This window comes from Camelus bactrianus, chromosome X (assembly GCF_048773025.1).
Source record: "Camelus bactrianus isolate YW-2024 breed Bactrian camel chromosome X, ASM4877302v1, whole genome shotgun sequence".
Classification (NCBI taxonomy): domain Eukaryota; kingdom Metazoa; phylum Chordata; class Mammalia; order Artiodactyla; family Camelidae; genus Camelus; species Camelus bactrianus.
In genome coordinates, this window is record NC_133575.1 from 29871301 (window position 1) to 29887723 (window position 16423).

Consider the following 16423-nt stretch of genomic DNA (forward strand, 5'->3'; position numbering starts at 1 on the left):
CTTGGGATGCTTCCATTTTGGCAGTCATAAATAATTTCGCTGTTAATAAGCAAGGTGTATGTATCTTTTTGAATTAATTCTTATTTTGTGGTTGGCTTTATTCCTTTGGTAACTATGTAAGTTTAAAAAGCTAAAGCTCTAAACGTTCTTAGAAACAATGAACAGTACATATATGTAAATTTAAAAGTATATATGCAGTAAAAAAATTATCTATCAAGCCATGAAAGACATGGAAGAAACTTAAAAGACATATTAGTAAGTGAAAGAAGCCAGTCTGAAAAGGCTACAAACTATGATTCCACCCAACTGACATTCTGGAAAAGGCACAGCTACAGAAACAATAAAAAGTTCGTGGTTTCCAGGGGTTTGGGGAGAGGGAGGGAGGAATGAATAGATGGAGCACAAGGGATTTTCAGGGCAATGAAATTACTCTGTATGATACTATAGTGGTGGCTACATGTCATTATGCATTTGTCAAAACCTATAGAATGCACATCAAGAGTAAACCCTAATGTAAACTATGGACTCTGGTTGGTAATGTGTCCATGTTGGTTCATCAATGGTACCAAATATGCCACACTGATGAGGGATGTTGAGGGTAGAGGAGTATGTATGTGTGGGTGGGGAGGGCTATGTGCAAACTATTTTCTGCTCAATTCTGCTGTGAATCTGAAACTGCTTTAAAGGAATAAGATCTATTAAAAAAAAAACAGAAGTAAACTGGAAAATTCAGAAATGTAGAGATTAAACAGCAAGTTACTCTACAACCAATGGGTCAGAGAAATCAAGAGAAATCAAATACCTTCAGTCAAATGAAAATGGAAATAAAACATACCAAAATTTATGAGATGTAGCAGCAAAAGCAGTTCTAAGAGGGAAGTTCACAGCAGTAAATGCTTATCTCAAGAAACCAAAATCTTAGAAAACAACCTAACTGTACACCTCAAAGAACTAGAAAAAGAACAAAGCCCAAAGTTACAAGTTAGGAAATAAGGATCAGAGAAAAAAAATCAACCAAAAAGAGACTAAACAGACAGTAACAGAAAAGACCAATGAAACTAGAGCTGGCTCTTTGCAAAGGTAAAATTGATAAATCTTTAGCTAGACTCACCAAGCCAAACGGGGCTCAAATAAAAATAAGAAATGAAAGAGGAGATGTTACAACTGATAACACATGTATTCAAAGGATAAGAGACTATGTACAATTTATGCCAAGAAATTTGACAACTTAGAAGTAGATACATTCTTAGAAAATATAACCTTCTAAGACTGAATCATGAAGGAATAGAAAATCTGAACAAATTACTCATAAGGAGATTGAACCAATAATCAAAAACCTACCAACAAAATCCCAAGACCAGATGGTTTCAATGGTGAATTCTACCAAATATTCGAAGAATTAATACTAATCCTTTTCAAACTCTTCCAAAAACTAATAGAGGTCACATTTTGAAACTCATTTTTACAAGGCCACCATTAGCTGATAGCCCAAACTGGACAAGGGCACAACTGTGGAAAATCACATGTCAACATCCTTGACGAACAGAGATGCATATACGTCAACAAAATCTTAGTAAACAGAATTCAACATACATTAAAAGCATCGTATACCATCAAGTAGGGTTTATTCAGGGATGCAAGGACAGTTCAACATCTACAAGTCAACATGATATACCCTATCAACAAAATGAATAATAAAAATCATACGATCATCTCAACAGATGCAGAAAAAGCATTTAACAAAATCCACCATCTATTTATGATTAAAACTCTCAACAAAAGTGGGTATAGAGGGAATATATCTCAACATAATTAAGGCCATATGTGACAAGCCCACAGCTAACTTCAAACTCAATGGTGAAAAGCTGAAAGCTTTTCCTCTAAGATCAGGAACAAGACTAGGACCCCCCGCCCCAGACTCACCAACATACTATTGTTGTTATCCTAGCCAGACTCACTAGGCAAGAAGAAATAAAAGGCATCCAAATTGGAAAAGAGGTCAACTGTCACTGCTTGCAGATGGCATGATATATATAAAAAAAAAAAACCCTAAAGATTCCATCAAAAACTGTTAGATTAATAAACCAATTCAGTAAAGCTGCAGAACACAGGATGACTATACAAAACTCTTGTGCTTTTCTACATGCTAACAACAAAGTATCCAAAAAAGAAAAATCACTTATAATTGTATGAAAATGAATAAGTACCTAGGAATAAAATTTAACTGAGTGGGTAAAAGACTTGTAATTGACAGTTATAGAACATTCCATTTCAAAGCCTTTGGTTAAAAAAAAAAAAACACAAGGCCAGTGGTTCACTCAGTGTGATTCCCCAGACAAGCAGCATCAGCAACACCTGGGAACTTGGTGGAAATGCACATTCTTGGGCCCCCTCATAGACCTACTAAGGCAGAAACTGTGGGGGGTTGAGTCCAGCAGTCTGTTTTAACAGCCGTCCAGGGGATTCTGGGGTAGGCTAAAGCTTGAGAACCATTGCATAATTCATTTATGCAACTTACTTGTTGCTTAAATCATCCTCAGCATTCAGAGGTCTAGAATAGCCCCCATATATACAACCTGAATGATTTAAGAAATCAGATTTTTCTGTTCTCCAAATTTAAACAATTTAAAGTCATATCAATATCTTACATATGTAGACCTTCAATGGAATACTATGCGGCCATTTAAAGACATAACAAAACCAACAAAAAACAAAACAAAACCCATGTAGTCTAGCCCCTCTTTGGCACAAAATGGAAGGATCTAGGTCGTAATCTGCTCATCATGAACATCAGAGGGAGAAAGCAAATGTACATGATTTGCATGGTAAAAGGAGCTGAAGAAACTCAGGAAGAGAAAATAAATGAAAGTTTCCATGAACAAAGCAAACCACCCAAAAAAGACCTCAGATAGAAAATGAACCGAACTGTTTTGGAAGCACTTTGCCCTGTCCTCCTCCCAGCAAGTCCAGCCCAAGTCCTCTGCTGAAGTTCAATCACTGAGTGCATCAGCATGTGACTTTCGCTGGAGTTGGGGCAGTTAGATCTGTGATTAGACTGAATGGATGCCTGTCCTCTGGAGCCCTAATACCATCAGAATAGTGCCATGCCGTTAACAGAAGGAGGTTGGAAACAGGGGATACTGCCATTGGGTTCCTGTTTACTCCATAAAGGCAGATTCCTGCAGACCAAATAAACCCATCTATTTGTTTATTGGGGAAAAAAAAAGTCCTATCAAGCTTTTATAAAAAGATTCCCTAGCTGTATATGCAATGAGAAAATCCTTTAGTAAATTCTGCAACAGGTTTTTTTAAAAAATCATTGACATAGCTTATGAGCAGGTAGTTCTAAATAAGCAATAGCTTCATGAAACCTACTTTGAGGATGTTCATTAAAATTTCAGATGTCAACATGATCCTCTCAAGTTCTGTGATCTTCAAATTGAAGTGTTGGTATTTGTAAATATACCTTTAATTGTAAATATACTCACCCCTGGAAATAGTAAAGCTGTTTCAATTTAGAGTCATTTACTCTACCTACTTAGCACCAACATGGTACCAGGCACTGTACTAGGTAGCAAATGTTGAAAAGATCTGGTACGGACCTCAGGAGGGTTACACACCCTAGGCAGGTACTAGATGCAAATGCAGTAGGACAAACAACAAACCAAAGCTTTTGAGTGTTCCCAGCCCTCTCCTTCCTTCAGTCAACTCCCATCCAAGTACTAACCAGGCCCGACCTTGCCTAGCTTCCGAGAACAGACAAGATTGGGGGCATTCAGGGTGGTATGGCCATAGACCCTTCAGTCAACTAAAGAGAATTCAGGCATAATAATTCTTCCATCCTTGGCCTTCTGAGTTTTTGACCTTGGTGTGGATGGAGCAGACTCTCTTAGGGTGGAGAGAGCTCAAAAGGCAGATGGAAAATAAGACAAATTAGAAGAAGAAGTTGTGTCAATCTAACATCACTTGCTAAGGACGTTTCTATCATATAATCTCTCAAGGAATTTCTGTGAATCTGAAAAATCTGTGACAGGATTCACCAAGTTCTATTTCACTTTCTTCTGCCTGGGTATAGAAAGACTACATTTTCCAGCTTCCCTTGACGTTTGATCACGATCATGTGCTGAGTTCTGGCCAGTCGACTGGGAGAGAGCAATTTTATGCTTCTGATATTAAGCATAAAAAGGTAGCGTGGTCTTTTTTTTTTTTTCCTTTTCACTCTTCCCCTTTTGCAGAAACCTCGAAGTCCTATATTCTGGATGTTGATGTTACAAGATAGTGGAACCTCCATCAGCTTGGGACCCTGAGAGACTACTGAACAGAGATCTACCCCGTCCCCTTGCGTGTATGACAGAAAAAGATATGTGAGAAATGCAGATTTTCAGAAGCTTTGCTTCAACCTAATTATCCTTTTCACAGTGGTCCAGAGATACAAGTAAAAATTTGGATTGCTTTGAAATTACCTCTTGGCTGTTGAGTTCTGCTCCTTTAATGCACCATTACTCAGAGTCTGGACACCATGGTTCTGGCTTTGTAAGTGTTACCAAAATAAAATATAGTTGTTAAAATAGGGCTATGGACAAGTGCCCTGGAAGCCTGGAGGAAAAAGATGCCAAGCCTGGAAAGGCTAAGTTGGATGCCTGCCCTCTTAATAACACCAAGGATTGCTCAAGACCTTTTTGCAGTCTCTCCACTACCCATCCCACTCCTACCAAGGAAAAAAAAAAAAAAAGAACAAAGATAAAGCAAAAAAATTTGGTTGGAGGGGGAAAAGAACACTGTCAATTACCCACTGCATCATATTTGGACAAGCAGCAACATTCCAGTTAGCATGGTTATAATACTCCCAGGATAAAAGTAATTAACTGTTGAAGGTTTCTTGGAATCAAGACTGAATAGAGAGGAATCCAGGAACCTCATCAGAGAAAAAGGACATTTATAGGTGATAACATTTAAGGACAGAAATTTCCCCTACCTGAGCTGCAGAGCTAGGGCTGGAGGCATGATCTTTGCCCCTATCCTGCCGATGAGGGTCGGGAACACACCTACCAGCTCCACTACGGTGATGTGTCGAAGATCCAGACCACACTGGGCTTGCTGGAAAAAACACAAAAACAATAGAGGAAGTGTGAGTGTGGCTGAACAAAGAATTCCATGTCAAACTGCAAACTCACAGGAGTGGCACTGTTCTGTTTTGGGAACTTCATTTGCCCACTCCAAACTGTCCTGAAGACAGTTGAGAAATTGGGGTTAAACAAGTAGCTATAAAACCTAAATACCTTCCTAGAGGAATCATTCAGAAATGGCTTGGCAATGAGATTTTGAAAACCTAAGCAAAATGGCAGTGTATGTATTTCCAGAAGATGGGGTGAGACTTTGCATGAGCCAAATTTCCAAAAAGAAAAAAAAAAAAGTCCAAGACCACCCCTAGAGGATTCTAATTTTGTCTTTGCAAGGAGGAAGGAATATTTCAGTGTCCCCTCTCTGCCCGTGCTTCCACCCCTCACATCGCCTGCCCTAAGCCCCCCAACACATGAACATACTGAAGAAACATGGATAAAAGATTTCAACTCTGATCTGATGCCTTGGTTTTTTACATCTGGTGACCTGGTTTGGGTGGTTGCCACCCAGGGACACCCCTTGATGGCCTGGCTCTGGTGGCCAGAGAGGTCAGCATTCCTGGGTCCCATGTGACTTCTTGGTGGGCTACCCCGTCCAGGGCATTGCACAGACAGCAGACCGAAACATACCCCCATTTCTGTGAAAGAGGCCTCATATTTTTGTCCTGGGTCTTCAACCCTAAGAGCGGGCTTCAGGTTTGGCGCACACCTACAGGCCTGCAGGGAGGCTCTCAGAGCCTGTAGGCCAGGGACGCCATCTTTGCACTTTCCCTGTGGAGAGTTCCCCGGCTATGCCCAGACAGGGGAGTTGACACACAGCCCCGCCTACTGCAGATTGAGGCTCCTAGCTCTTCCAGACCAGAAAGCCTGTTTGGGAAACAGAGTTGCCTACAGTGCCCCCACCACCACCCCACCCAGGCAGGAGCCCACATCATAGCTCTACCTGCTGTGGAGTGTGGCCCCCACCTGGCAGGAAGGGTTAGTCACAGCACCTGGGAGTGGCGTGACCTAGCGACTCCTAGGCTGAGAGGTGGGTGGCCAGAGTTGGTGGCTGTCAGAGCCAAGCCAGCGGCCCTGTTCAGCCAGGGAACCTGAGGCCTAAGTCGGCTTGATTCAAGGCCACAAACAGAGCATTGGTGGCAACTGAGCTGCTTCTCCTGCTATGCCCAGGAAGGGAAACGCATTCCCGTGTTACTGAGCACAGCCTTCAGGCCGCCTGACCCAGGATCCTAACCAACACACACAGGCAGCCGTGCCGCCCATCCAACAGCCCTGCTTACAGTGGCACTTGAACAGAGAGCACAGCCCGTTGCTTTCTCCGTCTGCAGACCAAAACTGGTGGCCTCACCTAACCAAAATATTCAGTGCACACTCTTGCCTGATCTGGGTCCCCAGACAATGAACCATGCAGGCCCTGGGTACCATCTTGCTGCCTTGCCAGGATAGGGAAGCTAATTCATGGTCCCACCTGCTGCTGGGTATAATACCCAGCCCCAAGCATCTAGGAAGCCTGGCCAGAATCCAGGCAATCGTGAAACCCATCCTACAGCCTCACTGGGGCAGGGAACCAAGATAGCAGTCCCATCCAGCTGTTCTCAGCCAGCAGTACACCCCCAACCTCAGAGTTCGAACAAATGCCTTGCCTCAACAGACCCTTACAGCAGGGCCCACCTGCCCAAGGATGTGGCCAGAAACCTCAACAGAGCTAGAGCTATCTCCGCCCAAGCGAACCTCAAAAGCCTGCAAAAGGAGATCACTTACTCAAATGAATACATACTGGTGTAAAGATTCAGGGATCATGAAAAAGCAAAGCTGTGTGATACCAAAGTACAGTAATAAAGGTCCAATAACTGACCCTAAGGAAATGGAGAGCTATGAACTGTCAGTTCAGATTAATCCTCTTGAAGAGGTTTAATGACCTACAAGAACAGATAACTAAATGAAATTAGGTAAACCATGAACAAAATAAGTTTCACAAAGAAATATAAACCATGAAAAAAATCAGAGCTGAAGAGCAGAATAACTAAACTGAAGAATTTCCATGGAGAGCATCAAAAGGTGACTCACCCATGCAGAAGGGTCAGAAACCTGTAAGAAAGGACATTTCCAATTATCTGGTCAGAGGAACACAAAGGAAAAAATAATGAAAAAGATTGAAGAGAGCCTAAGGGATTTATGGGACACAACAAAAATATTTGCATTTTGGGAATTGAAAAGGGAAAAAATTATATTTAAGTCAGTAATGGCTGATAACTTCCCAAACCTAAGGAAAGAATGAAGACATCCAGATCCCAAAGGACCCCAAATATGTTGAACTCAGATAGGGCTACATCATGAAATACTGTAAGTAAATTGTTAAAAGTCAAACACAAAGATTTTTTAAAGCAGCAAGAGAAAACATAAGTTACATACAAGGGAACCTCCCTAAGACTATCAGTGGATTTCTCAGTAAGACTTTTCAGACCATAAGAGAATAGTATGATATATTCAAAATCTTGGATGGGAAAGAAACTGTCAACCACAAACTATACTCAGTGAAGCTCCACTTCAGAAATGAAAGGAAAAACTAAAAATAGAGTTGCCATATGATCCAGCAATCCCACTCCTGGGCATATATCCAGAGAGAACTCTAATTTGAAAAGATACATGTACCCCATGTTCACAGCAGCACTGTTTACAATAGCCAAGACATGGAAGCAGCCTAAATGTCCATCAACAGATGAATGGTTAAAGAAGCTGTGATACATACAATGGAATACTGCTCAGCCACAAAGAAGGATAAAATAATGCCATTTGCAGCAATGTGGATGGACTGGGAGATTGTCATTCTAAGTGAAGTAAGTCAGACAGAGAAAGACAAATACCACATGATATCACTTTAAAAAAAATTGACACAAATGAACTTGTTTACAAAAGAGAAATAGACTCACAGACATAGAAAACAAACTTACGGTTGCCAGGGGGGAAAGGAGGTGGGAAGGAATAAATTGGGAGGTCAAGATTTGCAGATACTGACTACTACAAATAAAATCAACAAGTTTATACTGTATAGCACAGAAAACTATATTCAATGTCTTGTAGTAACCTATAATGAAAAGGAATGTGAAAATATATATATGTATATATGTATGACTAAAACATTATGCTGTACATCAGAAAAAGAAATGAGGGATACTTTCCCAAACAAAAGCTGAGAAAATTCATCACCACTAGACCTGCTTTACAAGAAACACTAAGGAAGTTCTTTGAGCGAAAGTACAGTCAGCACTCCATATCCACGGGTTCCACATCCACAGAGTCAACCAACCATGGACCACGTCCTGTGTGTACAGCCTGAGGATCCACAGATGTGGAACCTACAGATAGAAGACTGACAACAGGATGTGAGCATCCGCAGATTTTGGTATCTGCAGCAGGTCCTGGAACCAATGCCCTGCAGATACTGAGGGATGACCATAAAGGGATGATAACTGACATCATAAAAGCATAAAAACAGTGTAAAACTCGCTAGTAATTGGAAATATATAGTCAAAGTTGGATTCTGCAACATGGTAAGGGTGGTATGTAATTCATTTATAGCTCTAGTTTAAAAGTTAAAAAACAAACATGGTAAAAATAAGCAGAACTGTAATCATCTATTAGTTACACAATATTAAAGAGTAAATTGTAACATCAAAAACTGAAATTGTGAAGGGGAAGAGGAATAAAAGTGTCAAGCTTGGGACTTTATTGAAGTTAAGTTGATATTAGTTTAAAATAAGGTGTTATTAATTTTTAAGAATTTTTTTATGTAAGCCTCATGGTAACCACAAGGGAAAAAACTGTAGTAATTACAAAAAAGAACATAATACCATACAACATCAACACACAATAAAGCAGGATAGGAAGGAACGGTGGATCCACAGAACAACCAGAGAACAATTAACAAAATGGCAGTAAGTCCTTATTTATCAATAATTACTTTAAACATATGAACAATTACTTTAAATATAAACAGATTCAATTCTCCAAGTGAAAAACAGAATGGCTATGTGGATTTTTCTTAAAAAAAACATCCAATGATATGCTGCTTACAAGAGTCACTTTAGCCTTCAAGACACAAAGTAAAGGGATAAATATTTTAAGCAACTGATAACCCCAAAGAGGCAGGAATAGTTAGACAAAATAGGCTTTAATCAAAAAATGGTTTAAGAAAAACACAAAGAAGTTCATTATATAACGATAAAAAGCATCGATACATCCAGAAGTTGTAACAGCTGTAAATATTTCTGTGCCCAACATCAGAAAACTTAAAAACAAAGCAAAAACTAATAGAGCTAAAAGGATAAACAGCTATACCCTAATAGCGGGGGACTTTAATACCCCACATTCAACAATGGATAGATTATCTAGACAGAGAATCAATAAGGAAACAGCAAATTTGAACACTATAGACCAAATATACCTGACATACACAGAACGTCCTATCTGACATCAGCAGAATACACATTCTTCTCAAATGCACATGAAACATTTTCTAGGATAGACCACGTATTAGACCACAAAATAAGTCTTAGAAGATTCAAGACTGAAATCATGCCAAGTATCTTCTGACCACAATGGTATGAAACTGGGAAGTCAAACAAGATGAGACTAGAAATGCACAAATACATGGAAATTAAACAACACTCTCCATAGAATCCATAACACATAGATCAAAGAAGAAATTAGAGAAATTAAAACACATCTTGAGACAAACGAAAACACAACATACCAAAACTTAAGGGATGCAGCACAAGCAGTTGTAAGGGGCAAGTGCACAACAATAAAAACCAACATTAAAAAGCAAGAAATTCCCCACATAAACAACCTAACTCTATTCCTCAAGGAGTTAGAAAAAGAACAAACTGAGCCCAAAGTTAGCAGGAGGAAGGAAATAAAGATTAGAGCAGAAATGAATGAAATTGAGAATAGGGAAACAATAGAAAAGATTAACCAAACTAAGTTAGTTCTTTAAAAAGATAAACAATTTTTTAAAAGATATATAAATTTGACAAACCTTTAGGTAGACTAACCAAGGAAAAAAGAGAACCCAAATCTAAGTTGTGACAAAAGGAGACATTACAACTGATACCACAGAAATACGAAGTTCATAAGAGGCTATTATAAAAACACTCTAAGCCAATAAATTGGACAACCTAGAAGAAATGGAAAAGTTCTTAGAAACATACAAACTGCCAAGAATGAATCGTGAATAGAAAGTCTGAATATAGCAATTACTAGTAAGGAGATTAAATCAGTAATTAAAAATCTCCCAAGGAAGGAAATCCCATGACCAATAAATAGCTTCACTAATGAATTTTACCATTTAAAGAAGAATCAAGACTAATTCTCAAACTCTTCCAAAAAAAAAACAAAAACAAAAAGGAAAAGAAGGGAACATTTCCAAACTCATTTTATGAGGCCAGCATTACCCTGATACCAAAGCCAGAAAAGGACACTATCAGAAAAATACAGATCAATATCTGATTAAAACACATGGAAAAATTCTCAAACTACTAGCAAACTGAATTCAGCAGCATATTTCAAGTATCACTCATCGTGATCAAGTGGGATGTATGCCTGGGATGCAAGAATGGCTCAACATACACATGCAGTCAATGTGATACATCAGATTAACAGAATGAAAAAAAATCTCAATAGATGGAGAAAAAGCATTTAACAAAATTCAACATCTTTTCATGATAAAAAAAAATGTAACAAACTTGGTATAGACAGAAGTTACCTCAACATAACAAAGGCCATATGTGACTAGCCCACAGCTAACATACTCAATGGTGAAAAGCTGCTAGTGGCATTTTTACGTAAGTAGGAAAAAAATCCTAGATTTTATCTAAAACCACAAAAGACCCCTAATAGCCAAGCAATCCTGAGAAAGAAAAACAAAGCAGGAAGCATCACACTTTGATTTTAAGCTACATCATAAAGGTATGCTAACCACAACAGTGTGGTACTGGCCTAAAAACAGACCCAAAAAATCCAATGCAACAGAATCTAGAGCCCAGAAATAAACTCAAGTATATACAGTCAACTAATACTTGACAAAAGAGCCAAGAATATGAAATGGAGCAAAAAGTTTCTCTTCTATAATTGGCGTGAAAAAAAAAATATTCTCATGTAAAAAATGAAACTAATCCCCTATCTTATACTACTTACAAAAATGAATTTTAAATAAAGCCTTGAATGTGACATCTAACAACATGAAAGTCCTTAACAAAAACATAGGAAAAGAAACAGGCTCACAGACTTAGGGATGGGAAGGGATAAATTTGGGATTTTGAGATTTACAAAATGTTAGTCACTATATATAAAAATAGATTTTAAAAAAAGTTTTTGTACAGCACAGGGAACTATGTTCAGTATCTTGTAATAACCTTTAATGGAAAAAATATCAAAATGAATATATATGTATACGCATGACTGGGACATTGTGCTGTACACCAGAAACTGACATGTTGTAACTGACTGTACTTCAATTAAAAGAAAAACAGGAAAAAGGCTCCTTGATATGGGTCTTGGCAACAGTTCTTTGGATATGACACCTAATGCTATCAACAAAAATGAACAAACAAGTGGTATTACATCAAACTAAAGCTTCTGCACAGCAAAAGAAACGATCAACATGTGAAAAGACAACCTACAAAATGGGGGAAAAAAACTGCAAACTGTTTATCTGGTAAGGGGTTAATATTCAGAATATCTAAAGAATTCATACAACTCAATAGAAGATAAATAATCCAATTTAAAAATGGGCAAAAGACCTGAATAGACATTTCTCCAAAGATACATGGGAGGCCAGCAGGTATAAGAAAAGTCGCTCAACATCACTAGTCAATAGGGAAATGCAAATCAAAATCATGAGATACCACCTCATGCCTGTTAGAATGGCCATCATTGAAAAGACAAGAGACACATGCTGCTGAGGGTGTGCAGAAAAGGGAAAGCTCATGCACTGTGGGAGTGCAGGTGGGAATGTAAATTGGTGCAGCCACTACATAAAACAGTACGGTGGTTCCTCAGAAAAGTACATAAAGAACTACCATATAGTCCAGCAATTCCACTTCTGGGTAATCCAAAGAAAAACACTAACTCAAAACGATATGTGCACCCCCAAGTTCACTGCAGCGTTATTTACAATAGCCACGCTGTGGAAACAACCTCAATGTCCACTGAAGAAGAAGGGAAAAGTGACAGACATGACAGAATGTTATTCAGCCGTGAAGAATGAAATCTTGCCATTTACAACACGGATGGACTTTGAGGGCATCACGTTCAGTGAAATAAGTCAAACAGGAAAATATATGATCTCACTTACATGTGGAATTAAAAAAATATGCAAACAAAAAAAACTAAGCTCGTGGACATCGAGAACAGAATGATTTTTCTTGAGGTAGGGGTGGGAGTTGGGCCAAGTGCGTGAAGGGATCAAAAGGTACAAATTTCCAGTAATAAAATGAAACAGTTATGGGGACATAATATACAGCCTGGTGACTAGTTAACAATACTGTATTTGAAAGTTGCTAGGAGAGTGGATCTCGAAAGTTCTCATCGTAAGGAAAAAAATATTTTGTCAACTATGTATGGTAATGGCTGTTCACTGGACTATTGTGGTGATCATTTTGCAGTACATACAAGTACTGAATCATTGTGTTGCACACCTGAAAGTGTTATATGTCAATTATACCTCAGTTTTTTAAAAAAGAGCACGTTCCAGCCCTCTGAGCTGGCCCTCGGCAAGAGCCTCGGGAACGTGACCCACTCAACCATGTGCCAGGAGGTCTCATCACGAGTGGCAGTGGCAACCAGGGAACAAAAAAGTAACTGAAGATGAATACGACTAAATGGGCAAAAATGTAAACTCCTGAATTAAATTAGAACACATTTTCACTACAGTTCAACTGAAGCATCTCTGTGTGGGGTGACAGAATTGGTAGAAAAGTTAGAAAAAGTAGAAATACTTTTTTATTATTCTAACTGAATCATTAAGCCAATCAAACCTTTCCTTCAAGGCTCTGGTTAAAATCTCAATGTAAATATGTTGGGGGAAGGAGCACGGGGGGAGTCACATATAAACACCTTGATGCCACATATCTAACTAATTGATTATAAATTTAGCAATTAGTGAAGGAATGGGATAGACTAGGACAGGGGTCAGCAAATCTTTTCCATAAAGGGCCAGATAGGAAATATTTTCGGCTTTGTGGGGCTGGAAGGTCTAACTATTCAGTGGTACCATTGCAGCGCTCGAGCAGCCATACAGAATCACAAACCATTGAGCGTTGGCTGTGTTTCAATAAAATTATACTTATGAAAGCCCTAGTTTGCCAAATTGAGGAAAACCCAGTTTGGCTTATGCATTTTTTCCATGGAATTAAGAGGTCAGGAAAAAAAAAAAAAGAGGTCAGGAAATGCACAGTCATGGAATAGAGCCTGTAAGGTCAGTTTCCCACAGGAGGGGGAGGGTAGAGCACATGCTTAGCATGCACAAGGTCCTGGGTTCAATCCCCAATGTCTCTATCAAAAAAATAAATAAACCTAATTACCCTCCCCCGCCCCAAAAAACAAAAGAGAACAATTTCCCACACGATGGGGTGCTGTGGGCTTGTGCTACCTGAAGAGCAAGTCCCTAGCTGGGACAAGGGGACACAAGGTGGAGGTAAGGTGGCAGGGATGGAGGGGAAAGGTGAATTGGGTTCCTATCAAAGGAGCCCAAGGTGTTTTATATGGCCCTTCAGAGTTCATGGGAAGTCCTTCAAGTACATGGAGAGGATAAACAAAGACATTATTCATTGTCTTTTTTTTTTTTTTTTTTAAAGAGCAAAGATGGGACCAGGGGACTCAAGATCTCATGGATCGAGAGTGCCGAAAGCCTGATCGACAAATTTATTAGTATACAGCTCAGAAAAAAATGCGATCAAAGAGGTGGGGCTTTAGATATTTCATGTGATAAGCACTAAGTTCTGCTTTATTATTCGTTGTCTTGATGCTGAAATGAGAATTTAAATTGTAGGCTTTGATTAAACTAAGATTGTTCTCAACACCTAGTTCTAGTCTCTGTAATATAGGAATGAAATATTCCCCCCAAAACAGTGCAGCACCGCGTCCGCGACCCAGGATAACATCCTGCCTCTTTAGTGTTCAAATTGGCCACTCAGCCAGCTTCAGGACAACAATCAAGCAAGTTCTAGTTCAATCCTTTCTGTTTCTAGCTTGTTTCCCCCCACCCTCAAAAGACGCTGCCTCATTTTGTAGCTGCAAAACTTACACAGCTGGGAAGGGCTCATTTCCCAGAAAAGCCTCCCTGAAATGTTAAGGTTCTTAGGAGTCACCTGGGGGGCTTGTTAAAATATAGATTCTGATCCAGTAGGTCTAGGATGGGGATTGAGAATTAGCATTTCTGACCAGCTCACAGGTGATGCTGATCTTACTGGTCAACAGACCACACTTTGAGAACCACTTCCCTAAAAGCTGGTCATCCCTCTCTGGGGAGCTCTGGGAGAGTTGGAAAGCTTCCAGTGGCAGGACCTGGAGCCTGAGGGCTCCTGGATGCCTCTCATCCCTTGAGCAAGCCTTTAGGACAAACGATTGATGCCTCCACCCCAGTCAGATCCTGAACAGGTTCGGCAAAGAACACTGTTCTTTGGCTGGACCTGGATGGCATGTCAATTAGGCTTCTTAGTGAAGACAAACAAACCTCATTAGTTGGAAAAAGACTGGGTTAGCTCTGGGGAGTCAGTGTTAATCAGGTTATGCCCCAGAAGCAGAAATGAATGGTGGGAGTTTGAAAGTGCCAGTTCCTGCTGCGCACAGTAAATGGATTAGGCACTGAATCTGGCTTTTACTTTTAGTAAAATGACTGGGCCCTTCCTGGTAGAGGGCTCCCTCCCTCCCTGGCCCCCGCGGCAAGGACTCACCTGCAGCATCCCCAGCTGCAGCCGGTAGAGGAGGTTTCGGGCTGTGGGCGTGGACACAATGAGGAGTCTCCTTTTCTCGTAAAACTGATCCAGAAGCGCAGCTGCTGTTCTGACGCCAACGTTGACATTCATGGCTGTAATCAGAAATAACCAGGGGGAGGGTAGAGCTCAGTGGTCGAGTGCACGCTTAGCATGCGCCAGGTTCGATCCCCAGCACCTCCGTTAAGAAATAAATAAGCAAACCTAACTACCTGCCCCCCAAACAAACAAAAGTGCAAAAAAATAACTATACTTCAAATTTTAAAAAATTTTTAGAAAGAAATAGCCAGGTAGGTCAGAAACTCTCTACGGGTTGCGGCTCAACACAGGCCACGACAACACACTGTGTCTAAGAGGTAAAGATTCAACTAGGAGGTCCCAGTTTGTTTGGAAGGTGGTCCCAAGAAGCGCAGGGTCGGAGGGTGGGGAGGTGTGTTAGTGTCCCCTTGCTGCTGACGCTCAGCACCACAAACCTAGAGGCTTAACACACACAAATTCTCTTACAGACACCCTGGGGGGAGAATCTGCTTCCTTGCCTCTTCCCGCATCTAGAGGCCTCCTGCATTCCTCGGTTCTTACGTAGCCTTTCCCCCACCTTCCAAGCCGGCAGCATCGCATCTTCGGGATCTCCCTCCTCTCTGACCCCTGCTTCCCTTATCTTTGACTCGGAGCTCCGCCTCCCTCTTATAAGGTCCCTTGTGATTCCATTGAGCCCACCTGGGTAATCCACGCTACTCACCCCATCGCAAAATCCTTCACTTAATTACACCTGCAAAGTCCCTTTTGCTACTTAAGGTCATATAGTCACAGGTTCTGGGGATTAGGATGTGGGTATCTGTGGGGGAGGGGCACTACTCTCCTTTCTCAGGAAACGAGACAGGGAAGGAAAGAGGTGTGTTCTCTGTACTTTAATGCATGAAATTGCAGAGCCTCGGGCATCTAGCTGATGATGCACCTCTCTCTCTCACGTCACTCTGTATGGCTGGGATTAAAGGAGCATAAAGATGAGAAAACACCAGGAAATGAGAAAAAAGTGGAGTATAGAAAGAAATAAGAGACATGCCCAGAATTTTCTGGCTAGTCCAAATTTCACAGTTAGCATTACCCAGCCCAGTTTTTCTTCCTCAGTAGCAACAGCTGACATGTATTGAGAGTTTATCATGTGCTAAGCACCACTCAGCTCCACTGTTCAGTGGATGGCCACGTTTAATCCCTACAACTGCTCAAGTAGTAGGTAAGGCATTTTCTTCCTCATTTAACAGGAGGAGGAAAGATTCCACGTGCCCAAGGTCTGCGTCACTTTCCAGCCAG

At 40.4% G+C, this 16423-nt stretch overlaps 1 protein-coding gene across 2 annotated transcripts in view; it reads right to left on the minus strand.

Annotated features, from left to right (window-relative positions):
• SRPX (sushi repeat containing protein X-linked) overlaps window positions 1-16423 on the minus strand; it is a 93788-nt gene that overhangs the window by 7189 nt on the left and 70176 nt on the right. For both annotated transcript variants that reach the window (XM_074360017.1, XM_074360018.1), the window contains 2 exons: window positions 15074-15207; window positions 4976-5097 (listed from right to left, as the gene is read on the minus strand). In XM_074360017.1, coding sequence (XP_074216118.1) covers window positions 4976-5097; window positions 15074-15207 — 256 coding nt within the window. The remainder of the gene's footprint in view (window positions 1-4975; window positions 5098-15073; window positions 15208-16423) is intronic.